Genomic DNA, 26,934 nt, shown 5'->3' on the forward strand with positions numbered 1-26,934 from the left:
TCTCCCCGAAGATTTCTGATCTACATCCTTCCTCAGTTGCAGCTAGCCCCACAGATTGCTGCTGGGTGGATCTTGGTTTGTTAGCAAGGCCCTTTAGATCTGGTGGCTTCTGCTGCCTCTGCACCCATTTGGGTGTCTGAGAATCATCATGTTGGGCTTCCAGGACCTCCATGGTACCATGTAAGGTTTCACTGTCCTGTTGTAGCTACCAGCCCCATGCAGCTATTTACATTTAAGTTAATTTAAACTAAATAATATTAAAACTCCAGCTCCTCAGTTACAGTAGCCACATTTCAAGTGCTCAACAAACCCAGTGGCTAGAGGCTTCTGGATTGGGCAGCCAGGTATAGGACATTTTGCTCATCACAGAAGTTTCTGTTGAACTTGTGTTGCTCTGAGGTCCTGGCTGAACTAGATACAGGGCCCACTTTTTTCTTCTCTTTAGAGTCTTGCCACCTAAGAATGAAATGATCTGTCTCAGCTCTCAGATCCCATAGATAGGTCCTGCCGTTTCAGTTGCCCTTCACCAAGGCTTCTGCCAGGATAGAGTGAGAATAGGGCAGTGAGTCCTGTTCTCTGGGACCCACCACACCGAGCCTCCCGTTACTCTCCACCCAACTTCTTCCTGTTTTAGTCCAGGAAATCCATTTCTTATCTCAGGAAAGGAAGTTTTACTATTATTTATGCCAGTACTGTCCGGTAGAAATATGACATGTAATTAAAATTTTTCCAGTAGCCACATTAAAAAAGTAGTAATAGGTAAAATTAATTTTAATGTAGTTTTTGATCCAATACATCTAAAATATTATCATTTCAACAGGCAATGAATATAAAACTTTTTAAGAAGATATATTCCCTTCACTTTTACCTACTAAGTCTTTGAAATTGGTGTATATTTTATGCTTACAACACATCTCAAGTTGAACTAAACATATTTCAAGTGTTCAGTTGTTGTATGTGGCTAGAGGTGATCGTATTGAACAATTCAGGTCTCTAAACTGGATCCGTTTCATTACTCCCTGAAGGGCTAAGATTTTGAAACTCAAAAAGAAGGAAAAATTCCGTTTCTCTACACTGTTATGCTGAGGGAGTCTTCTGGGGCCGGTGGGGGGTGGGTATAGGAGGGGAAAGGCCCTAGGATAAAAACAAATGCCTAGAAAAAAAACCTCAGTTAACATTTCAAAAGTGTTAGCCTGCCGCAGTGAGCTTTTTGTTTGTTTGTTTGTTTTTTCAATTAAGGAGATGGTTTTATTGAGGCTCTCACAGTGAGTTTTTTAAGGATATAAAAATTGCTGTAGGATTGTCCGAGCAAATTTGTTTGCTATGGGTTTAAAAGAAGTAATTTCATTAGCAGTTAAAAATTGCAGTAATATTGTTGTGTACTGTATAGCTGCCATGGTATCTGGAAAACATAATGCAAAATCCTGCAGTGCTATTGTTGCAAGTAAATCTTATTACTATGACTAAGGCACAGATAAGTTCTGTTAGTAGTTAAATCCTGCAATAATACCTCTGACATTTGTTACCGCAAAAACTGTAAAATCCAAGGATTAGAATTTTATCACCGGGAATGATGATAATTCAAGTCTGTGGTTGCATTTCATAGACTAGAGTCTCCATTTGGGGGGTTTCTGAAACAGTGACTGGCAAAGCTGCTCCCTTGAAATTAATTGCTATTATTTCAAAACTGTCATGGCAGAGAAAATTTAAACTTTTGGGGTAGCATTTTCCACTAATTTTTTTGTATTTTATCTTCACTGTAAGCTTGATGATATTTAAAGGCAAAAATGAAAATTATTTTAAATGTTGAATCTCCTGTTAAGTATAACATCTATATAATTTTGCAGTCAACACCTGCATCAAATGGACTGGACAATTAAAGTAACTTGCATCCACAGGTCTATTACATGTAGATTAAGCCTGGTATGGAAGGAGATAATAAATCAAGACTTGAGTAAACAGGGGGTTAGAAAGGGGCAGCAGCACAGTGGGCAGTTCCCCCTTGGAAGGGGGAGGGTCAGTAGGATGGTAGGTAGGGGGAGTGAGAACCTTAAAAAAATGGTAGAATGTTGTGTATTCTAGAGTGCCAAAAGATCTCAGATGATATGTGGCATGAATGGCAGTTATGGGGATTGAGGGTAAGTGAATTCTTAGTAATTATTATAAAAGTCTAAGCCTACATAAGTTACTGGTATTCCACTCTTGTTAATCACTGAATTAATGGGAGACGAATAATGTTAAAAGCACTGTTTCTTTTGAGATTCATTATTCCTTGAGGTAGTGATGTTTAGTAGCAACTAAGTATTGCCCAAGTATTCTTGAAGGTCTGTTTTTTGATGGTTTATGTTTGCTACCAAACACAATGGTGTACATGATTAATTATCATTTATTGACTATTTACTACATGTCAGGCACTTTACATTACTATCTTCTATCTTCTTGACATCCCAAAGTAAGCATGATTTGACAGAATAAGAAGCTGGGACTCAGAGAGGTTAAGTAGTTTGTGTTACTTTCTTGCATGCATGCTGAATGTCTGTTTTTGAAAAGTCTTTGAGAACAGGGACTGTACCTTTTATGTACTATTAATAGCATTTAATATGACAAGAGAAATAAGGCCTACCTTATAGAGGCACCCAGTATTTAGTTGGTATTCAGTATTAGCTAATTGGACAAAAAAAAGTCGTAGAACATTCTAAGGTCCTCCAATAAATTTAGTTAACAGACAGGTTATTTTTTAAAAAAGAAAGTTTTGAGGGAAGAAATAGCTGCTCCGTGAAGCCTCCAGGAGCCTATGAACTTGAGCTCAGCAACAGGACAACATCAGGGTCTGCCTTTAATTCCTTCATTTCTAAAGCTGGTCTCTTCTTAGCTACCTTTGCAGCTAGAATGAAAAAAAAGAGTTTACATCCAAGAGAAAATTTTCCCCTAAAAATAAGAGCTGTATTATAAGAAACTCTGTCAGTGTCTTGAAATTTTCCACAACTTGAGAAAGATTCCCTAGGGGTCCTATAGTCTTCTTTTCCTTTAAAAGAAAGACACTTACTGAAAACTGATTGCTTTTAAGACAGTTACTTTACAATAACGTCTCTCTTTCTATCTCTCTCTTTTTTTTTTCTTTTTTCTTTTTTTTTGAGGAAGGGAAAGAGTATTAAAAGAAACTAGGATAACCACATGAGAAAGTTTGAGAACCTCTGAAGAACAAGAATAAATAGAATGCAAAACCCTCCTGATTATCATGTGGGCTGTTCCTGAAGGGCAACTTAGATCAAAATAGTTTATAACCATTTCTATAAATTAGCCATTAAAAAAAAAGCCCACACACGCAAATCTGTTAATGATGCAGAATAATATATCCCTATATGAGATCATGATAGCTGTAGGTTGCAGTGACTTAGTAAACCACTCAGGAAGGACACCAGAGAACTGTAAGATGTACACAAAATAAGAATCAATATAATTATTACAGTTATCTTAATATTTTAAAATTAAGACTATAGTGGTGTTAGATCACTTTCTTTATTGCAAATGAAAACATAATTAGATACTGGGTTCAAGCCTTCTAACCTGATTCTTCAATATTTCTCTCTCCTTTCTCTTGCCTATTTCTACATGAACTCAACTCTCACCCATTACTGCCCTACTTCCAGTCCTTCAAAGATTTCTTCCCTAGACCCTGACACCTTTCAAGCTACTTTGTCCATGCACCCTGCTGTCTATCCTTAGTAAGATTAAGAATGACCCTTAATTGTTTCCAGGACCCATCTTGCTTATTTTCTTTTCACGTGATAGCTCCCCTCTTTTTTCATACTATTTGCCCATTGCTTGTAGGGTGTTCCTACTTTTCTGACCATTCCCTTCTCAGTGTCTTTCCCACTTTACTCTGCTTCTTCCTCAAATATTGAGATTCCCCCCCAGATTTCATTTTTGGTCCTCTTTCTCTACACAGGTGGTCTGTGAACCAATTAAAACTGAAAGCAAATTTTTGTGTTTTGTGATAGAGCATATTTTCCTCCTTGGGAAAGGATCTATAGCCTTCATCATATTCTCAAAGGGGTCCTTGGCTCTTTTAACAAGGTTAAGTGCTCCTGCTCTCACAGGCTCCTTAGTTTATGTCATCCTCTGCTTTGCCTTTCCATATACCAAGCACTCCCAAATCCATCTACAGTTCCTACCAGAGGAAAAAGACCGACAGCGAAGGGAAGAAACTAAGATTCAAAGAAATGTTAAAGAATCAGAACGAGAAGAAAGTGCACCGTGAACATTTTGTGTCTAGCTCAGCTTACTGAATTTGGTTCACTGAGGACCAGTTGACTGAATGTCAGGCAGAAGCTGGCGGGGTCATTACAGTTTGTCAGAGGAAAAACCCCAGAAGGTGAAGCAAAGGCTGTGTGCGCAAACCCCCTAGTAGCTAGTGGCAGAGAGGGCGCGCCCAGCTCCTAGGGTGGGGATAGGAGAGAGAACAGGAGAAAAGCCACAGCAGCCGCTCTTCCCACAGCTGCAGCGAAACCAGACCCGGGATCTGCTCTCAGACCCCGCCCCTCACCCGGCGCGCTTTTGATGGACATCCACCTTCGGCAACCACCTTCCAGATCACTATAAACACTCCTTACTCCTTCCCACTTATCGCGTCCCCCCTCCAAGCCAATCAGAGGAATGGGCGGGATTGTCCTTAGTGGGTTCCAATTTTTTTTCAAGAAGGGTAGACTATGCGCCGCGTTCCGGCTGCGGGAAAAACACCTCCAGAACTAGTGGGTGGGGGGTGGGGAGGTGGAGCCCTGTGATGGGCACCCGGGTCGGCCAATGAGGCGCCCCCGCCGCTCAAAGGCCCGGCCGCCGAGGTGGGCGGGGCAAGCGCGGGGCCCGGCCAATGGCGGCGGGGCGGACGGAGGTTGAGCCGCCGTGGGTAGGGTTAGTGTGAGAGGTGCGGCGGGGGAGGTAATGATGATGGTGGCGGAGAAGGAAGGCGGGGGAGGGGGTGCTGGGCGCTGAGCGGCGGCTCTGTCAGGGTTTTGTAGGGTGGGGGACGGTCGCGGGGCGACTCCGTCCGGGAGGGGGCGGGCGTGAGGCGCGCGGTCCGCCTGAGGGGCTGCAGACCCCGGCTCCCGGGAGCGCCGCTGCTGGCTCGGCTGTTCCATGTGGCTCCGGCGGGGATGGAGGACTCGGTGGCGGCGGCGGCGGCTGCTGCTGCGGCGGCAACGGAGGAGCGGCGCTGAGGAGGGAACCGGGCCAGACTCAGCCCGACAGCGGGATTAGAGGTGTGAGGAAGGGGCGGGAGTGGACGTGCGGCGGGGCCGGGGCTCGGGGACCGGGCTGGGATCTTCTGGCATCGTCTGGGTGACAGGGACCGCAGGCGAGCCACAGCCTGCCTCCGCCGGGGGGCAGGGGTCTGGGCTCTGCGTGAGGAGAGGAGGCTCCGGCGGACTGTTCCCTGAGGATGGGGGAGGGAGGCACCGGACCCCGCACCGTGTACTGGCCCCGCTGGTCATTGCCTCACGCCCAGGCAGGAGTTTCCATTTCCCTTCGGTTGGCAGCGAAGGTGAAGGAGAGCCCAAGTGGCCTGGAGCTGGGACACTGCCCTCTCTCTGCCTTGAGATTTCCCTCCACTCCTTTTTCCCCATCCATTTCCCCCTCCCTCTGAACAACAGCATTCTTCTACGCTCCTTAATTTGTTCAACGCACATATTCTAGGGCTCGAGACTATTGATTATCGACTGAAGAACAAAGTTTATTTGAAAATACTCCACTTCTCCCTCTGACTGGTGGTGGACATTAAACAGCATCTCTAGACTTTCCCGCTCTGCTCGCCCTTCTGTGATGCTGAGGGCGGGGGTAGGGCCCGACTTTCGTCTCTCGATTGTTGTTGATGCTGATTACCTGATGTGTTGCTCTACGTCTTCGGTGTGAATTGTAATTTCTTGCTTGGTGTCTTGCATCCTTGATGTTACTGGGTTTTGAGGTTGGTGTTTTGTTTCATTGTTTGAGGAACATGCGGAGAACTGGGGTTGTCTGTTGCAGTGTTACCTAACATGGGTGGTTAGTACCTTCCCATGCTTCTCTCCTCATATTTTTTCTCTTTGTTTTGCTTTTCAGTTCTCCAGAATACACATCATATAGCCCCTGAGGTGGAATGGTGATGATTCCATGAGGGAACCTCCTCCTACTCATCCTGTCATGTGTGTCATACTGTTCTTGACTGGGCCATTCATCTAAGATGGGATTTACCCTGTGAGACAGGGAGAAGACTTATGGACCCCAAACATCATTTCAAGTTGTAGTTGAGTTTTTTTTTAAGTACAGACATACATGCAAAGCTCCTTTGCTTTGGACCCTCTGCTTTGTTAAAGCTGCTGTGTTGCTCACCCAGAACTGCTTTACTGTTTTGACTGATCATCATGGCTTCAGTTTGGAAGAGACTGCAGCGTGTGGGAAAACATGCATCCAAGTTCCAGTTTGTGGCCTCCTACCAGGAGCTGATGGTTGAATGTACCAAGAAATGGTAAGACGTGCCTGGGCGTGGAGTTTTCTGTGCTGTGGCCTAAACTCATTGTGGCCTAAGCTCTGTTTCTTCTGACAGCAGATTTACCTTTCTGTAGTGCACAAGTGTGTCAAAGCTGGGCGGGGTGCACATTACTCTAACAAGTACTATGCTGTGCTCTGTTGCTGCTGGTACTGTCCCTGTGGGTTTTAATTACTGTACTTCAGTATGGTTCAGAGGACTGTAACTAGGAGAGCACACTTAGTACAGTAGATTTGGCTTGAGGTCTTTCATCATTAGTGTTAGAGTAACTTTGATTTTTGTAATTTCAAGGAGACATAGAGAATGGCTATTGAAGTATTGTAAATGTGTATATTTTGATGTAACATATGTGTCTGTTTCAATAGAGTTTTAATACAGAAGTCTACATTCTCGTGGGGTGATGATCTGTTTTATTTTGTTCTTGATCTTTCTTTTTTTGTGTTTAAAATAAAGAATTTTTTATTACTTGAATAATAGAATGCCAGTCCACACAACCTCAGAAATCCTTTTGTTATATGCTTAGTCAGGCAGGCAACTGTGTTTTATTTTAATTGCCTAATGGGATACATTTCTTGGCCAGATTTAAGGAAGCAGTTAGTAGTGCTGGTCTATGACTTGCTTCTTTCCACTTGAGCAAAGTGAATTTAGAACTTTCTTTTCACTGCCCTGAATGATAAGCAAGGAAAATTCTTACTTAGTCAGAGAAGAAAGTTAATCTTAAGCAAATGGTGCTTTGGGTTTTGATTTATTGCAGTGATTAAGCAGTGTTACTGCAAAAGTAAGTCCATTTCATTGCCCGCATAGACTGTAATCTCATGTCTGTATTAATCCCTCTTTTTAACATCCTTTTTATTAGATGAAAAAATATAGCTTGCTCTACTCTAGAACTCTTAAAGCATATTTGAATATTTATTTGGAAACTAGTTTCTGAATGCTTTTCTCTTGAACTTGTTAGGAATGTTATATGCAACTCAAGAAATATGTGTACTGATTGCCTACTTTATACTAGGCACTGTGGCATTAGAATTGAATATGACATAATCCCCACCCTCAAGGAGCTCGCAGTCTAGGGTAATGACAGTTGTGTAAATAAATTCACTGTGATAGGTGCAATAATATAAATATGTAGGATGGAGGGATTTTAATGTCTCCATCACTTAACAGTTGGATATCCTTGGGGAGAGATTATTTACTTCTCTGTGATAGTTTCCATATCCACAAAGGTAATACTGGTATCACTTCATAAGAAGGGTTACTGTGAATATGAAATGAGTAACACATGTAAAATGCTTGAAACAATGTCAGGCACATAGTAAATGTCCAGTAGATTCCATTATTACTTATAAAGTTGGCAGGGAAAGAAACAATCAATTCTTTAATCATAGGGGTGGGGCCTTGGGATGGCTTTCTGGGAGCTGAGCTGAGTTTTGAAAGATTCATAGTAGTTGGCCAGAATGCTAAGGGGGAAGAAATGAAGGATATTCTAGTCTGAAGCAACAGGCTATGCAAAAGCATGGAGGCATTAAAAAGCATGTGGTGTGCTGGAAGTTCAAGCAGTGTAGTTGGATAATCATGGGGCTTAAAGTGCAGGATGGGGGGAGTGCAGTGGACTATCATGTTTGAGAGGCAGGCAGGATTCAAATCATAAAAAAGTGTGGTCATACATGGCTTGGACTTTATTCTCTGGGTGATGGAAACATAGTGAAAGGTTCTGAGCAGAAGAGACATTAGGTTTACATCTTGGAGAATCATCTGGATGACTGGAGTGGAAAGGGTGACTGGAGGCAGCGATGGTGGGGTAGCTGTTGCAATGGATGAGGTGAGAGAAAAGGCTTAGACTGAGGCAGTGGCAGAAGGAATGGAGAGAACAGACTAGAGGAACAGTTAGGACACAGAATGGATAGGACTTGATGGTCATTTCAGTAGGGGTCTGGAAAGAATGAGGATGAGGGAGAGGGAAAGGCCTAGGTTGACACCCATATTTCTGGCTTGGAGGACTGGATGTACTACTAACCAAGCTAGGAATTGCATGAGGAAGATCCTGATTACAAGTATTTTGTAACTTGGCAGTATACTGGGGGCATCAACTTTAAGATGCTTAAATTTGAATCTCTTTTCTTAAGGGAAATAGAACATATCAGATCATTCTTCAGTCACAACATCGGTTTCTTCCCCACAGTTTGCAGCATTCCTGGATTTCCGCACCCACCCTTTGGGAACTATATAAGTTATTGTTAATGTGCCTCAAGGTGAAAGCAAGAATGAAAATTGAACTTGATTATAGGTGAATAGTTGGCTTCATAATTTTTAGGCATGGACATTATGGTATACCTATTAAATTAGATCTTTATGATAGGGTGTGGCCTTATCACACTAAAAGCATTTACATATTCTAGAATTTTTAGACGTTTAGTTCTAGCTATTTTACATTTTTTCTCTCATCTAAAAATATAATTTAAAGCTAATAAGGTGACAGTGCCCAAAGAATAATATATTTATTTGATGTACTGGAATTTTGTTTAAGTGGATCCCTAGAGCTTTAAAATCTTTTCATTGTATAAAAATTTGTTGTAATGACTTTAAGTTAGTGTACCTTTTGCCTTATTTTGCATAGGATCCTTGTGATACACACAGATTAGGCCCAGTTTCTATACTTACATCCTATCATTTTCTTTTTCATTCCTTAGTTTGATGCTTAAAAGAATTCTTAAATTATTGGATGTGTGTGCAGAATTAGAATCTATTTAAAGGACATAAGAATAAGAATAGACTTGAATATATAGTAAGAACATATTTTGTCAGCTGCTTTTACATTTTAGGTATTGTTTTGGGGATATGGAAAAAATAAAAGGAGAGGAAGGAAATTTAGAGATGCCAATTGAATAAAAGGAAAGAGGTATTGAAGATAAATTGTAAGTATTGAGAGGATAAGAAAATAGATCTATTATTATAAATTAGAGAAGAAGGAATAAAAGATAAAAAGAAAGAATAGTTAGCATTCCTCTGGGATTTTGCCTTTGGAGGTAACCGGTGTATACAGGTGCCATTACCCTTTAGAACGTTGCTGCTTCAAGTGTTTTCTGAGAAGCAGTAGAACTTGCAGAGCCTGGGAACCTGTTAGGACTGCTGTCTCTCAGGCCCTGCTCCAGACCTGCTGAATCAATCTGCATTTCATAATAAGATCCATAGTATTATGCATATTAAAATTTAAGAAGCAGTATTTTAAAATAATGTTTTCAGTCTTACCAAGTGCCCATTCATGACTCTAGGATAAAGTATGTTTAAAATACACTGATTTCTGCATATATTTGAAACTCAGGGAGTGAAGATGAAACTCAGGGGACTCTGGAAAGGCATAGAGTATTGATGGAAGAGGGTAATGGGAATCAGGATGTGTGCGTTATTTCTGTGATTAAGAAGAGGAGAAATGTTCCCCGTGTTGTCTTGTCATGGTCATAGACTATGACCCTGGACGGGACAGATAACAGGATGAAGGTAAGGGTTTCAAGAGGCCATCTTCTTTTAGATCTAGGCCATGAGCAAATTCTCAGTGTTTTACCCTTGATCAAAGGTTAGATTCTATAGATTAGAAAGTTTGGGGTCTCTACTTTCTCACACTTCTCTTCGTTGCCGTCTTTTAGTATTTTGCCCTTGCCCAGTTTGATGTGGTCTGATCCCTAAGTTCAACAGGGTCTAATTCCTGATTCTTCCCTGGTATAGTGGCTCTAGAACTTAGGTCAGGAACAAAAAACAGAATGACTTTTATTCATCTGAGGAAAGAATACTATCCTGTGAAGTCCAGACCTCCTCGATTTCCAGGTAGAGGCTCTAGCAGCTTTGGAGATGATAAGGGTTTATATCCCTTTCTCTTATTGTTGTCCCCAAGTCATTTAATTATTTATCTCACTTCACTGATGTAGCTGTTGGCAAGTGGTGAGACTGGCCACTGAAAATGAATTTGAGAGAAACACTGTGCTGCCTTTTCTCTCTTTGCTTCGTGTCTTGTTCTTTTATCACCTGCAGGCCTTTAGATTTCTGACAGAAGTCTTCACTTGTGTGCTTTCAGTGGCTATTCAGGTGTTTAAGGAAACGACTTGAAAATTGGCAAATTGTGGTTATGTTAATTTAGGTTGCAGAATTCAATTATGATAGAATCTCCCTAATACATGATGAGAACCATGTTATATTTTCTGTGTATTATATATTTTTTGTATGTCTCTGTATTAACTACATGTATGAACCTATTTTATCTATATTTTTATTTCTTCTATATAAGTGTTAGTTATGACATTCAGAAAGTATTTAAAGTACTATAAACTTTTCCCCAAAAAGCATAAATATACTTATTTCTGATTTTTCTGTCATATAAAAATTCCTTTTTCTTGTTTTTAAATATACTTTTAATTATAATTTATTTTTAAAATAGGTATTGCATGGTTCAGAATTCTAGAGGTACAAAAAGGTGCATATATCCCTGAAAGTAACTCATTTCCTTCATTATTCAACACCCTTTTGCAAACCTTGTGACCTCAGGATTTGAAAAGTCAAAAACAGTAGCTCTTCTCAGTGCTTAAGTTTGTGATCTTGGCCTGTTAGATAAAATATACTCCTTAATCTGATGTTCCAGGCTGTCTATAACTGACCCCAAGTTAGTTTTCCAGCTAGATGTTAGAATGCTACATGCACTGTAAGTATTACCTTGAGTTTATGAAGGCTAAATTCCATTAATAAGTCCTCATCCAGATCCACTTCTTTGGGTGGCTTAAGCGAACATTTCTCTGTTGACCGTCTAATTGAGTGAGCTGGTACATCAGCCTTGATGTTAAAAACCTACTATTGAAATACATTAAAAAAATAATTAATTGAATTATTATAAAAGTATCTGGAAGGCCAGTGTGTCTGGAACACAGAAGAATGAGGGGCAAAATGGTAACAGGTGAGGTCTGAGAGGTAGGTTGGCTTTAGATCACATATGGTCTTGAGATCATGGTAAGTGAGTGCTTTTGGATTTTAAATGTGATAGAAAGCCATTGGAGAGGTCTGAGCAGGGAAGTAACATAATATCATTTACGTTTTTAAAAGAGTATTCTGGATACTTTGTGGAATGTGAACTGTCTTGAGTAAGAATGGAAGCCAGGAGGTTGTTGCAGTAGTCCAAGTGGCAAAGAGACAGTGGGGGAGGTGGTGAGAAATGGTTGTATGGAGGCAGATAACACACACATGTGCCCCTACCACACTTTATTGAGGTATAATTTACACTTTTACATACAATAAAATGCATCCATTTAAAGTATATCGTTCAGTAAGTTTTGATAAATATATAAACCCATGTTAACTGGAAATAAATTTTTTGAAGGTATAGTTGACAGGACTTAATGATGGATTGGATACAATGTACAGTGAGAGATGGCTCAATAATGATCATAGGGTCCTGGCCTGAGCCACCAGGTAAATGTGATACTAACCACAGGGATGGGGGACACAGGGGAGGAAAAGGTTTGGCGTGAAGGAGAAAGCAAGAATTGGCTTCGCTTTTCTTAAAGTTTGGGACATCCACCTGGAGATATTAATTAAACAGTTGATTATAAGAGTCTCCAGCTCAAGGGAGAGAAGAGGCTAGAATTTCTTAGTATATAGATAGAATTTATGACTGTGGGGCCCTAGGAAATTCCTATGGTATTCACATAGATTAAGAGGACTGAGGACTGAGCCTTGGAACGTCAGCATATAGAGGTGGGGAAGAAAAGAAAGAGCAAGCAAAGGAGACTGAAAGCAAGCAGTAGTGAGGTGGGAGGAAAATTTGGAGAGTGCGCTTTCCAAGGAACCAAGTGCCAAATGTAACAGGAAAGGAGTGTTTAGGTATGTCAAATACTGTTGAGAGGTTGAGCAAGATGACCATTAGATTTGGCAAGTTGGAAAGAGCTGGTGACCTTGAAGAATGGCTTCAGTGGAGTGGTGGGGATGAAAGCGTGATTAGACTGGGTTAGAGTAAAGGAAGTGGATACAGTTAGTATGGGTGCTTTTTCTGGAAAATTTTGCTATAAACTGGAGAACTAGATAGTAGCTGAAGAGGGACAAGAGGTCAAGGTACACCTTTTGCATGGAAGATGTTTCAGCACATTTTAAGCTGATGGAAATAATTGGTAAAGAAGGAAAAAGTGATGATATGCTGGGACAGGAGGTAACTTCCAGAGGAAAGTCCTTGAATGATAGAGTATAGTGAGAATGGAGTTGGTCAGGCTCCCTCCCGGATGTCTGGATGTCCAGTGCCTAGTGACGCAGCAGTATTTTCCCACATATACAGTACCCATGTGTTGTTATGTAATAACTTGCGCTGTGCAAGCCCAATGGTTAGCCCACATAGTTCATGTAGCTGGCTTGATGCTGGCTTTGTTTGCCTTGCTATATAAGGGGGATAGGACTTGACATCCCGCTGCCATTGAAGCCCATATACTCCTCTCCACAATAAAATCATGTCAGGGACACCTACTGCTCTGCAAGTGTTCTTTGGTCTGCCCGAATCCAAGAACCTGCCAGGCCTCGAGCACCTTCAGCGCCTGCAATACAATGAGAGAAAGAGAAGAGGATCCAGCACACGCATGGAAAAGTTGAACTTAGGTAGAAGCAGGGACAATTCATTGTTACAAGGAGGGAAGTGAAATACATGGGTAGAGAAGCATTTAGGTTGATAAATTTGCTTGGGGAGGATGTGGACATTCTCTTTTGTTGGCTTCTGTTTTCTCAGGGAATTAATATTAGAGGTCATCGTCCAGGAGGGAGGAGACAGAAATTTATTGAAGGATTGACGAGAGAGGACATATGAAATTGTCAAAATGAGAATGAATTGACTAGGGAAATGTGGAAGGACTCCTGGGTAGTGCTGAGGATCTACTTAACTTGGTGTTCCTAAGTTTAAAGTGAATGCACCCAGCAAGTTTGCACATTTTAATTCATCTGTTATATTTGGTGCTTGGGTGCAGGCATGGAATAGGCAGAGCTGGATTTAACCAGGGATGGGTTTTGTCAGAAATGTGTAAGTGAGGGAAAGAAGGGCAAGGAAATTGAGAGTGAAGGTATGGGAGTGGTAATAGTGATGAGCCATGGAGTATAAGATGGAAGAGGAGGAAAATAAGGACATGAAAGATAGGGTGGTCAGTGGAAAAGTGAGATCTTAAGAGGGTGAATGCTTGTTGGGTTTGGGATACCAGAGTGAATGACCTGAAAAAATGGGAAGAAAGAATCAGAGTGAGATGCTTGACTTTGGAGGATGTGGTTAATATTAGGTAATGACGACATACAGGTGGTGGTCTCCTTTGGCTCACTTTTGCTTGATAGTGAAAAAAAAATAAGCACACATCTTCAATACAGTTATAATGTACTTATATATTAAACATGAGTATACCTTAATTTATTTTCTTTTCTTCAAGTAAACACATTTAAGTAGAAATTTTCCTATATTTAAATGGGTCATGTTTCTACCTCCAGGTGCTCCCATTCCTCTTTGGACGCTAGCTGTTAGGGTTTGACAGTGGCAGTTGGTGTTTGGATGGAATGGAGGAAAAGGTTTTTGGAAGTGAAGAGGGTAATCAAGGAATTTGAAAGGCTAAGGTGTGGGACAAATTATCTGTGGCTCTTGAAATTGCTAAAAATAATTGGAGGAGAAATGATTAAGATAGGGAGTCAGGTGCTAAAATCTTGATGAGGGGAGAGAGAGAGGCCAAAAAGTTATACTTTACAAAACTTTGTTACAAGTTATGTGATTCTTGAACACCTATTCCTTGAAATAAAATAACAGTTTTCTTTTCTATGTGGTGATGGTCAAAGGTAGATGTAATTTTAGTACATAATAAATTGATATGTTACTTTGTTAGTAATTTTATTTTAGTGTTTCATGAACTGATTTTTTTTAAAACTGGAATTGTTACATGTAGTTTTTTATCCAGATTTTAAATGTTTATTCTATGTGAAGTTCAGTGGTACAAAATTCAGTTGTGGTGTGTTAAGGAAAATAGTGGAGCTTTTTTCTGCCAAATTAGGTTTTCAGTGTTAATTTCATCATTGCCTCCACACCAGACTCAGTATGCTTCTATATGGCCGGCAACTTTAGTTTGATCCAGGGTGTCTCTTTTATAAATAGTTTTATTGGAATATGACCATGTCCATTTGTTTACATATTGTCTATGGCTGCTGTCACACTAAAATGGCAGAGTTGAGTGGTTGTGACATAGACTGGATGGCTGCAGTTTAAAATATTTATTATCTGTCCCTTTAAGAAAAAGCTTACCAGCCTCTGCCCTAAATCATTGGAGTTACTTGCAGCTAGTGTTGATGCAATCTAGAGGGTGATACCTTTCTGTTTTCTTTCTGCCCAACCTCCAAACTATTAGTTTAATCTTACTGTAATCTAACTGCAGAAGCAACAGAGGGAAACCCATTGTGCCTGCATTCCAGCCCTATGGAAACTTTATGAATATGGAAACTTTAGAATTTCTTTGAGGAACATTCAGGTCTGTGTATGTACAAAAAAATACATTTTCTGGCTGTATGACTTTGCACAAATTACTTAACCTCTTAGTACCTTATCTGTAAAATGGTGTTGATAATAACAGTGCTTCCAGCATAGAGTTGTTTTGATGATTAAATGAGATACCTGTAAAGTGGTTAAGACAGTGTCTGACATCTAGTTAGCACTCAATAAGTGTTATTCATTTTATTATTATCTGTATCTGATTATTCAAGCAAGAGTGGTGAAAAGAACTATCTGGAGAAAAGGCGTAGAGTCAGTGAGAAGTCTGAAAATATCATCTGGGCGTTAAGGAGTATTAGAGAAAGATGAACTAACACGGAAGGCTGGAGTGACCTAAGAGGTGGGAGTAAACCAGGGAGCACGTTAGCAGAATGCTGTGCTGAAATGAGCTAGGTTTTGACAATGCTTTGGCTTTTGGGAAGGAGCTATAGTTTTGCTTCTGGAGCAAAATTGGTTCATATGGTTTTGTAACTGTTTCCTTTTTAATCACTTCAAGTATGTGATTATTAGCTAAGGAATATGGCCAAGGAAATGAAATTCCTTTAAAGTAGAATTAATTTGCCAGCATTTGTGTTTGTATGTGTGTCATCTGGTGACTATGATTTTAGGATATATTTCTTTATGACAATTAAAAAAATTTTTTTCCATGTCATGAGGGAAAAATTGTGTCTGTTGGTAGGATGTAATTCCCTTACCTTATTTTGGTATCAAATCTTGGTTATTTTAAAAGTTGATTTTTGAAATGAATTTTAAGTGATTATGTGAAGAAGTTCTACTCTTATGATTTAGTTTCACATTAGTTTTGTAATTAGATGCATTTCTAGAAATGTGCAATTAATGCATCAAATGTGTTTGTTCTGATTTTGTGGAAAATTTCAACAAAAGAGTCACTGAAGTATTTCACTGTGTAATATAAAAATAGTCCAGTATGCTAAAGGAAAAATCATACAAGCATTTAAAACTGAATACTCAGTAGGGATGTTCACATTCTGTATCAGGACTTTGGCATATTTTTTGAAAGGACTGGAACTGAGTTTGTGACTTGGGGACAGTAAAATTATTTCAGGATGTCATATATGTTTGTCTTATTTTTCACTGTCATAGTGCTACTTTTAGGGAGCTTTGCTTATAGACACCTAAAGATTTTCTTTGGTAAGTTTGATCTGTTAAAAAATACCCAAGTGTTATTAATCCCAGTGTTGTTATTATTTAAATACTTTAAAAATACTTTCTAAAAATTGACTTTATTATCTCAATTAAAAAAAAGGTTTACTTTAATGCAAAAAAGTTAATCACTTTAAAAGTTGATACTCTGCCTATGTTCAAAAGACTGTGTCAGCTTAAGGTTTTAAAATCACACTATTGTGACTAATTTAGAGATATAAATAGAATAGAGATACTAATAGAGGAGCAGAGAATACGTGTTACCAGGCATTCAAGAGGAGTTACCACTGGACACTGGAGTTGGTCCTGAGTTTGCTGTCAGCTAAGGCAAAAGGGAAGCACATTGGTTCACCTAGTTTTCCTTTAGGCCAAAGAAAATATTCAAATTCATTTGCAGACTTTTCTTAGAACTTAATTCAAAGAGGATTTTTATTATGAAAAAATATGACATTGGATAAAGTCTCAAACTACAAAAGACTCAGACTGTTAAGTTGGATAATGTTTATATTGACCCTTTATGAAGACTCTGAGAGAATATGACTGGGAAGCCTAGTTTTCTGATCATCTAATTTAAATCAAGGTTACAACTCAGAAAATTTAGAAGAATGCTTTTTTAACATAAATCATCAAGTTCAGGGCTGTGCAGTACAGAAGCAACTAGCCACATGTAACTATTTACATCCAAATTTAAATTAAATAAAATTAAAAATTCAGTTATTCAGTCACATTAGCCACGTTTCAAGTGCTCACTAGCTATGTGGGACTAGGGACTGGCATTTTGAATGGTGCAAATATGGAACATTTTCATCATTATCATCAAGAAAGGTTTTATTGGACAGTGCTGTTTTAGCCATTCCTCTTGAACCTTGGCTGATCTCAGAATCACTGGAGCACTCTGTAAATATGGAAATTTCTGTGGTCATTAAGTAGTCCTGATTTTGTAGGTCTGGAATGGTGCTGGCAAATCTGTCTTTTAGAAGTTCCTCAAGTGCTTAAGATCTTCAAGTCAAGTTTTAGAACTGCCACATTTGATTCTTTCTCAAATATCTGTCTGAAGTAAGGCTTTGACAGGTAATAGGTTATAGTTCTTGTTGGTACTTGGGAAATTTTGAGTTGAAAATTTGCATTGAATTTTCTTCCTTTAATTCAGCTGTTTTGTATTTGTGTGTGTGTGTGTGTGTGTGTGTGTGTGCAAAAGTGAGAGCAAGGTACTTTAGCTATGTCATATGTAATGCTGTCAAATTAATAGAAACATTTGAACAGGTTCATTCATTCATTAAAAAGAAGACAAAACAGTCCTCTTTCATAGAAGCAAGGACTGCTGGGGATAGCTAAAGATAGATTTTTTTTCTTTTTAAAGAGAAGTTTTGCTACTTCTTAAGTACTTGGGCTGTTATTATACTTCCAGGTAACATTTCCAGGGCTGCTGATTTTTTTTTCCCCCTGAAATGTACCTTAATGCTCACTCCAGTTTTTCTGTTGCATCTGCCTTGGTGGCATCTTTTATCATCTTTTGCTAAGGTGCATGGTTCTCAAACTGCATCAGTGAGCCTAGAAAGTGCTACAGAGAATGCACAGGTGTGACTAGAGATGCTTAAAAATGTTGAGGGAAGTACAGCAACATCCGTTGGAAACCACACAAAGTGCTAGCTTGAGGTAGGTCATTTTCAAAATTAGACTGATATATTTCTTTTAATGATAACGATATTTTAACGAAGCTGAGTTTCAGGTAGTTGCTGTGACAAAAAACAAGTACCACGTGAAAATCTATATGAAACAGGAAAAGAGGAAGGTTGTGTCCAGTATAATCCTCAGGTTTGAGAAGTTGTGCAGCACTAAACACAGGTGCTAAGTTGTTAGGACATACATCCTTCTTTAGTTGTTTGGACCTGACTACTTAATGGACAGAATGATTAGGTCTTTCTTTGGCTTGTGAAAAAATGACCGACACATTAAGGACCTTATAAACCCAGAAAGTTTGGGAACCTGTGATATAGACTTTTGTGATAGCTCTTAACACTTTCCTCACCCATTTTGGTCCTTTGTCTATATTATTGCTATTGTTATCCTTCTTAAACGAACCTTCCAGATTTCCCCTTTGTTTATAGGATACTGTTAGTATGCTAATTTTAATCTTCTAAATTTATCTTCATTCTATTTTACTAGTCTTTTCCAACCACTGCCTTTAAGCCTCCAAAAGCTTGTTTACCACCTGCGTAGTTTCCCTCACGTGTTATCTTTTGTTCTTCTCTGTCCTCCTCCAAAAATCATTAAATGCAAAGAGCATGTAGTAATATACTCTATCGCAAAGTAACTTAATTGAAACTGAGTTTATTCATGCAATAAGTGGGTTTAGAAATTGAGTTTAATGGTTCAGCTTTAATTTGAAGAGTACTCTAATTTATAAAATAATCTTTTAAAAATTGGTTAATTCATTACTTTTAAAACTTTTTATTGAAATTATTTTATAGTTACAGAAGAGTTACAAAGATAGTATAGAGAGTTCTTACGTACTTTTTATCCAGATTCCTTTGGGTGAAATTAGGGTAAATAAATTTACCATGACCGTTTATGAAAACTCAGAGATTAACATTAGTACAGTGCTATTAGGCCAAGCTACAGACTTACTTGGATTTCACCAGTTTTCCACTAAGAGCCCTTTTCTGTTTGAGGGTAATTCAGGATACCACATTGCATTTAGTTGTTGCATCTCCTCTGTCTCCAATCTGTGACAGTTTATCAGTCTTCTCTTGCTTTTCATGACCTGGATAGTTTTGAAGAGTGTTGCTTAGGTATTTTGTAGAATGTTCTTCAAATTGAGTTTGACGTTTTTCTAATGATTAGACAGGGGTTATGGATTTTGGGAAGATACCAGAGGGGTAAAGTGCCCCCATCACATCATATCAGAGGGCACGTGAAATCAGTGTGGCTTATTACTGGTGATGTTCACCTTAATCATTTTGTTAAGGTAGAGTCCGCCAGATTGCTCCACTGTTAAGTTACTATTTATCCCTTTCCATACTCTGTTCACTAGCAGCCAGTCGCCAAGTCCAGTATACACTCACGGGGAGAAGAATTGAGTTCCATTTCCTGGAAGGAGGAATATCAGAGAATTTGCAGACGTATGTTAAAACCACCGCAGAATTAATACATTTTGGAGGGGAGTTGCTTTGAGGTTATGTAAATATCCTGTTTCTTTGAAAGTGTCAACCACTGATTATCAATTCATTAGTAGGTTTTGCCTGCGGCAGTTATTAGTGTTAGAAGTGTGTTTTTCCTAAAAAATTCATCTTATTTTTATTATTTGGAATTCTTCTGTAAGGCAGATTTGATCTTTCTCATTTTTTTATTCAGTTATGTATTTATATGGGTTGGGACATACAAATATTTATAAAATAACCTTTTGGTATTGTTACTGCCTTTGGTACTAAGGTTCTGACATGTAGTATATTATTGCAACATTATTTCTTTTTCTAAAAGGAACCTTTATTTTGAAATAATTTCAAACTTACAGAAAAGTTGCAAAGTAGTGTAAAGAATTAATTCCCATATACCTTTCACCCAGATTCCCCGGTAGTAACATTTTATCATATATGCTCTTACTCTCTCTCTGTATGTCATTTTTTTACCCCTTAACATTAACCTTGATGCCACTTTACCCATAAATACTGAAGTGTGGTTTTCCTAAAAAACAAAGTCATTTTCTTACATAGCCGTAGTTCGGTTTACCAAATCAGGAAATAAAGATTGAAACAACACTTAATCTGTAGGACTAATTCAGATTTCTCAGTTATCTCAATAATTCTGTTTATAGCAAAAGAATTTCTAGGGCCCATACATTACATTTACTCTTCTCACATCTTCTTACTCTCCTCTAATCTAATAGAGTTCTTCAGGTTTTCTGTTTTTCATGATTTTTATGAAGAATATTGCTGAGTTTGGGTTTACCTGTTGTTTCCTTGATTAGGTTCAGATTATGAATATTTGGCAGGAGTACCAAAGTGATGTTGTGTTCTCACTATATCATAATCAGCATATGTGTGTGCATATAAATATCCTATTCCTTATCAAACTTCTATCCACTAGTTTTAGCATTCAGTGTGGTTATAATTGTAGGTTTGTTTATTGCTCTTTTCATTTCTATCAGTTTTTGTCTCACATATTTAGCAGCTTGATTTTTTGGAGTATACATATTTAGGATTATATGCCTCCTTTTGGTTTACCTTCTAATTTTACATATTTTCCCTGTCTCTGGTAATTTTGTGTGCTCTGAAATCTCCTTTTCTAATATTAATAAAGTCTTTCCTTTGATTAATGTTTGCTTTATAAATCTTTTCCCATCTGTTTTACTTTTGGTTTGCTTATATTGTTGCATTTGAATTGAGTTTCTTGTAGATGGTCTGTGGTTGGGCCATATTTTTAACCCACTCTGTAATGTCTATCTTTTAACTTTTGCATTTAAACCATTTACTTTTCATGTAAGTATTAGTATGTTAGGGCTGATATCTGCTGTTTTGGTTTTTGTTTTCTCTGTTTTTCATTTCTGTTTTCCCTTCTTGACTGTGGGTTTCTTGAACACTTTTAGGAATTCAATTTTAATTTATCTATAGTGTTTTGTTTATTTATTTTTACGTTTTTAAATTGAAGTATAGTAAGTTTACAATGTTGTGTCAATTTCTGGTGTTACAGTGTTTTTGAGTGTACCTCTTTGTTACAGCTTTAAATTTTTTTTTCTTTTTTTAGTGGCTGCTCTAGTTAATACATTATATACACATAATTTATCACCCCCTCCCAACAGTAAGGCACTCCTCCCTCTCCCCACTAAGTTGGTGTCAGAGGAGGCAGAATGGAGAGTCAGAACTTTCATCATCACCCAGTAGTATTGAGAACTCCCAACCCTATCCAGTAACAGAGAGAAACCCCCTGTCCCACTCGGGTGTCAACAGAGGTCGATAAAGAACCTCATTACTGTTGGATGGGAATGAGTCCAGGTTACACACATGATTTCCATTGACACGGCAGATGGATGAAGCCTTAATACTGGCTGGTAGAGCTGAAAGTCCTGGCTTTCTACTTGACCTCCTTTGACACCACTCCAGTGGGTACCTTGCTACAATCTCATGTAGGTGGAAGTCTAGGCACCCCACTTGGCCTTTACTGGTATTAGGTAGGTGTGAGGGCACAGCTTTTCTGTGGTGTTCGACTGATGTAGAGTGCTTATTGTCCAGAAGCTTTTGATCTTGCCAGACTGCCCCTTTCCTGGTCCTTTAACTTTAGCTGGGGCCCTCTGTGTGTGAACCCATTGATATTTTGGGGTTATTGGTTTCTTCAGCTCCAAGTCTGGGACGTTTGAGGCTGAGTTCCTTGCAGGTCTGCCTCCTTCTCTTCATTCTTTAGAGTCTTCTTACGTTGTTTTATATATAAGGTCTCGTGTTTTCAGTTGTACCCAGTAGGAGGAATAGGAAGAATTGTCTGCTCTGTCTTTCCAGAAGTAGAAGCCTAGTTCTCTGATGATTTTTTAGCCAGACCTCCTGCTTACCCATGACACCATTTATGAAGATGTCTGATTAATCAGCTTGTTATGAGAACAGTGTTCCTGATCCAGATTAATTTAGTAGTACTTGAGTTGCTTTATAATTGCAAAAGTAAACTTACTTTATATACACAGTATTGTGAGCATTTTCAGGTCCACAGAGAGAATTTGTCAGCATGTAGTTATTAAGCACAAATGAGAAGGAATTGAAGAAGACATGGAGAACAAATTTTCTAGCAAAGGTCATCAATGGAGAACACTATAGCTATTTCTTTACTCTTCTAAAATCTCCTTCAATATTCTTGCTCTGTTTTATGATGTTAAGTATTGAATGGAGAAAGAAAAGAGAGATTGAAGTTAAAGATTCATCAGAGTAGAAACCATAAAAGAAAGTATTGATATGTTTAACTAGTTAATAATTTACAGATTTTTAGTATTAGAGCACTATAAACCAAATTGAAAGGTAATCAGTAAACTGGGGAAGATATGTCAATAAGAAAGATTACCATGATATTAGAAAAATAGGCAAAGGGCATGAGTTTTTCATCAAAGAGGAAATAGAAATGGGTAGCAATACTGAAATTTTCCCCCCTTATAATTAAAATAGATTTTTAAATGACTACATAAATAATACATATTATAAAAATTCAAACATTCTGTAATAGTATAAGGAGAAATTAAAGATCTTCTGAAGATACCACCATTAACCTAGTGGTGATCATTCTTGAATTTAACTCATTATGCATATACACCTATACAATTTAAATGAATGTCCTATATGCTTTTAATAAAATATATGGACACCTTAAAATAACTGTTTTCTTACTTGGGAGAGGAGGTGTCTGAATTTAGCTTGCCATGTCAATTGCTTACTGTTCTTTGTGTGAACGTGTATATTTTTTCCCTTGGCCTATGGGACTCCTGAGGGACCTAAGTTGGGAATTTTTCCTTCCAAAGATCTTTCCTGGAATCTGGCAGTGCTGCTGACTAGGGGCTCCTTTAGCCCTCTTCTAAAAAGAGCCAGGCTCAATGTAGGAGCATCGGTTTCAGCTCTACCACTTGCTTCTGGCTTTATCCTTAGCATCCCAGCTACAGTGCTGGTATTGACATTTGCCCTTAAGGCACACTTTTCTTTCATTTCACTTATAGATCAGAGCTCCCAGCTTCCATATTAGCTAGACTCATGGTTTGTATCCCTTACCCATCACCTTTTTTTTTTAACCAGTTGGGGGAAAGCTAGGGTATGGTCCTTAGAGAATTCCCTTACCTTACTTTTAGGGAGCCCAGCAATATGTTTAAAGTGCTGTTATTTTTTTCCAGAATCTACTTGTTTTATAGTAGGTGGACCTTTGTGTTCTTTAGTCTTCTGTAATAAAGTGCAGACTTAAGGCTGTGATGTGTCTTTTTTTCCATTTGTCTTAATTTGTTTTATGTGCTTCAGTAAGATTTTATAATTTTCTTCATATTTATAAAAAAAATGAAAATACTTGCTACTTGCTGTAGTGTGGGATAATTTTGATTCTTCTGCTTATGGAAATATAAATTAGTATCATCTTTGTGAATGGAGGTTTGGCAGTATGTATCAAAAGCCTTAATAATATGCTTTGACCCTGCAGTTCTGCTTCTAGAGGTGTATTCTAAAAGCATCCTCATGGGCTTGTGCAAATATTCGTCTATAAAGAAGTTTATTTTGACTTATTTGTAATAATAAAAAACTTGAGTGACATTAATGTTTCCAGTTGGGGTACTGGTTAAATTGTGCTACCACCCATAGAAGGGAATACCTTGTGGCCATTAAAGTGTGGAAGAATACTTAACTATATTTTACAAGTTCATGAAATGTTAGATGAACAGAAGACAATTGCAAAGTAGTACTACAGTACGATTTTGTTTTTATTAAAGTTTATTTTTATATTATATATTAATTATTGTCATTTATTTTAGTACTAAAAAGAGTAAATTGTTGATTCTTAAATTGGTATGTATAGGTGGTGAAACATGTTCCTCATCTGGTAGATTATGTAGATCACCAGAGCAAGAATTAGACTTCTGATGAGTAACACTGAATGATAGAAGGAAAGGGAACAGATGACTTCAAAGTTATAAGGGAAAATGATTTTGAATCTAGAATTCTCTATCCTTCCAAGCTTTAAAATTAAGGACTATGCTGATTTTTTAAAGTTCTTCCAACCCCAAATATACCTTTCTATATTCTACTCTGATTCTGGGGCAGGGATTTTGCAACTTGTATTTCTCAGACTATGTTGTTAGCTAGGTTGCTATTTGTCTCTACCATGAGGAGAGAGACAAGAAGAGAGGAGAAGAGACTTCTTAACCTTTCTTGGTATTCTGGTCATTGTTACCTCAGCAGTAACAGTGGACTCCATCCTCCAGTTTCTTTTGATATTGCTAGAGGTGTCCTTATTTTGATACTTTTGAGTTACCTGCAGCAGCTGGGCTGTGCCCACTGGCTCCTCCAAGCTCGTGGTTTTGATAACACCAACCTCTTACCACTTGTTCCTGCAGCCCTAGGAGTGGTAGCTGCTTACTGCAGTTATTACCTCTGGGTTACCTTTTTGTTCTTTTAGTTCATTATCACGTGTTTAAACAATTTTGTATTGTAAATTACTGTTGTGAGTATAATCTAGTAGAGTTTCTGTTTTCTTAACTGGATTGTGAGTAATAAAATAAAAAGAATTACTTGAGGATACACTCCAATGTAAAAACAACAGCAACAACACAGTACAACTCAAGAAATAGAAAGTCCTGGGTTCCGAGCAAACCTTGTGTATAAACCTCAGAACGCCCCCTCTTTCAAACACACAACACACACACACCCAAAACAAAACAAAATGATATTTCTAGGTTGACACCTGTAGAGCAAGTATTGTTAGAAAGCAAATGTTCCAAATTAGAACAGGTTTGAAGGTTGAAGAAGATTGTCTTAAGAATAACTGTTCCTTATGATCAAGAAGCTCATTACTCTCAGAAGGTAAAAAAACACACTATATAGTCAATAAAACAGAATGTGTTCCACTTGCTTCTTTCTCACCCCTCTTATTAATCCTGTTTTTTTTTTTTTTGCTTCCAGTGTTATACATTTGGCAATATGTCTACATGTCCAAATGCTGTTTGATTCTGAGAGAAAATTATATATTTGATATTGTAGGCCCTAGATACCTGTTTTCTATTTACAAGGTAACTCTTAGCCAAAACACAAAAGACTTATTTATAATAGTACTTAATGTAAAGGGTACAAATCTTGAAAATGTGAAAATGATGATATGGAGGTAGAGGTTAGGACATCAAGGATGGGAAAAGAAGCAATACTGGGGCACACAGGCATACACCTTTCAGTAAGAAGCCAGTAGATGATTCAAGAAATGAAAATTGTACTTTTTATTTAGCATTTTCTATATTTTTATTCTTACATGTATGATTTCACAGGAATAAAAATATATTTAAATGATTCTATATAGCATCTTAGAAGAACATACAACTTATGGCAAATCTTTTGGTGAAAAGCTAGGACACGAATTTGTGCATAGTATGATTACAGTTAGGTTTGTGTTATAATGAGTGTGGGTGACTTAGAAAATGAAGGAAAGGTATATATATTAATATAAAAATACACATATTTTAAACATTTGTAAAATAGAAGAAAATACATATGTAGGCAATAAACATTGTCAGATGTCAACAAAAGTTACTTACAATTTTATATAATAGACCCACTATTTAAGAATCTGTAGATAAAGGAAATAAGATATAATTCCTCACTACAGATTTAGAGGTTAAATGTGCATCATAAATGTTCTAGAAATGTTGGAAAATTGATCTTAAGTGTGTTGGTTTTAAACAGTAAACATATTAATAAGGTCTATTGTAAGAGATATATACTCTAAAAAGGCATCATAAAAATTGCATTTCAGCATTTATCAGGAATGGATGTTGGATCTTGTCAAATGCTTCTTCTAAGTATCCATTGAGATTATCATACGGTTTTTCTTTTTTAGTTTGCTCATGTAGTGAATTACATTGATTAATTTTTTTTAATGTTAAGGCAACCCTACATTTCCTAGAATAGACCCAAGTTGGTAATGATTTATTATCCTTCTAATATTTTGTTAGATTCAGTTTGCAAAAGTTTTACTTAGTATTTTTACATTAGTGTTCATGAGGGATATTGTTCTGTTGCTTTTTGTTTTTGTTTTCTTATAAAGCCTTTGGTTTTGGAATCAAGATAATGTTGGCTGCACTGAATGAGTTGGGTAGTATTTCCTCTTGTTCATTTTTACAGAAGTATTTGTGTGGAATTGGTATCATTTTTTCTGTTAATGTTTGGTAAGACTCACCAGTGAAGCCATCTGGCCTGGAGATTTCTTTGTGGGAAGACTTTAAACTACAAAATTAATTTCTTTAATAGATAGAGAACTATTCATATTATTTTTTTTTCTTGAGTGAGCTTTGTGCTTTCAAGGAATTTATTTCATCTGTTATCAAATTTATTGACAAAGTTACTCATAACATTTATCTTTTAATATGTAATTATTTCTCATTCTGGATATTGGTAATTTGTGCCATCTTTTTTTTTCCTGAGCATTCCAACAGTTTATCAATTTTATTTATCTTTTCAAAGGACCTTTTGGATTCACTGATATTCTCTATATTTCTGTTTCTTTTCATTGATTTTTCTCTTTCATCTTTATTATTTCTTTTTTTCTGTTTACTTTGTGTTTAATTTGCTCTTCTTTTTCTAGTTATTTAAAGTGGAAGTTGATTTCATTTTAAGGGAAAACTTGAGGTCAGTCTGAAGCTCAGAGGGATGTGCCTGGGCAGGAAATATAAATTTGGCTTAGTCATTTTTGCTGTGGTCATGGGTAAGGTTGCCAACAGAGATAGGCTAGAGGAAGCAGAGACAGGATCTAGGACTAATTTTTCTTTTAATGGTGGTAAAATATACCTACCATAACATTTATAATTTTAGTTATTTTAAGTGTACAGTTCAGTGGCATTAGGTATATTCATGTTGTACAACCATTACTACCATCCATCTCTAGGACTTTTTCATTCTCCCAAATGGAAACTTGGTGTTCATCAAACAATAATTCCCCATTCTTCTCCCCTCCCAGTCCCTCGCAACCATCATTGTTTTCTGTCTCTATGAATTTGACTACTCTAGGTGCATCA

The 26,934-nt window shown here is 37.8% G+C and overlaps 1 protein-coding gene across 7 annotated transcripts in view; it reads left to right on the forward strand.

Annotated features, from left to right (window-relative positions):
• The window catches only part of LOC116669001 (EH domain-binding protein 1-like), a 197,534-nt gene that overhangs the window by 113,810 nt on the left and 56,790 nt on the right, over positions 1 to 26,934 (forward strand). For 3 of the 7 annotated variants that reach the window (XM_032497652.1, XM_032497651.1, XM_032497650.1), the window contains one exon: positions 6,094 to 6,499. In XM_032497652.1, the coding sequence (XP_032353543.1) occupies positions 6,396 to 6,499 (104 nt within the window). In that variant the 5' untranslated portion in view covers positions 6,094 to 6,395. The other 4 variants (XM_032497653.1, XM_032497649.1, XM_032497655.1 and 1 more) reach the window with 4 other exon arrangements.

Source organism: Camelus ferus, chromosome 15 (genome assembly GCF_009834535.1).
Source record: "Camelus ferus isolate YT-003-E chromosome 15, BCGSAC_Cfer_1.0, whole genome shotgun sequence".
NCBI classification, from domain to species: Eukaryota; Metazoa; Chordata; class Mammalia; order Artiodactyla; family Camelidae; genus Camelus; species Camelus ferus.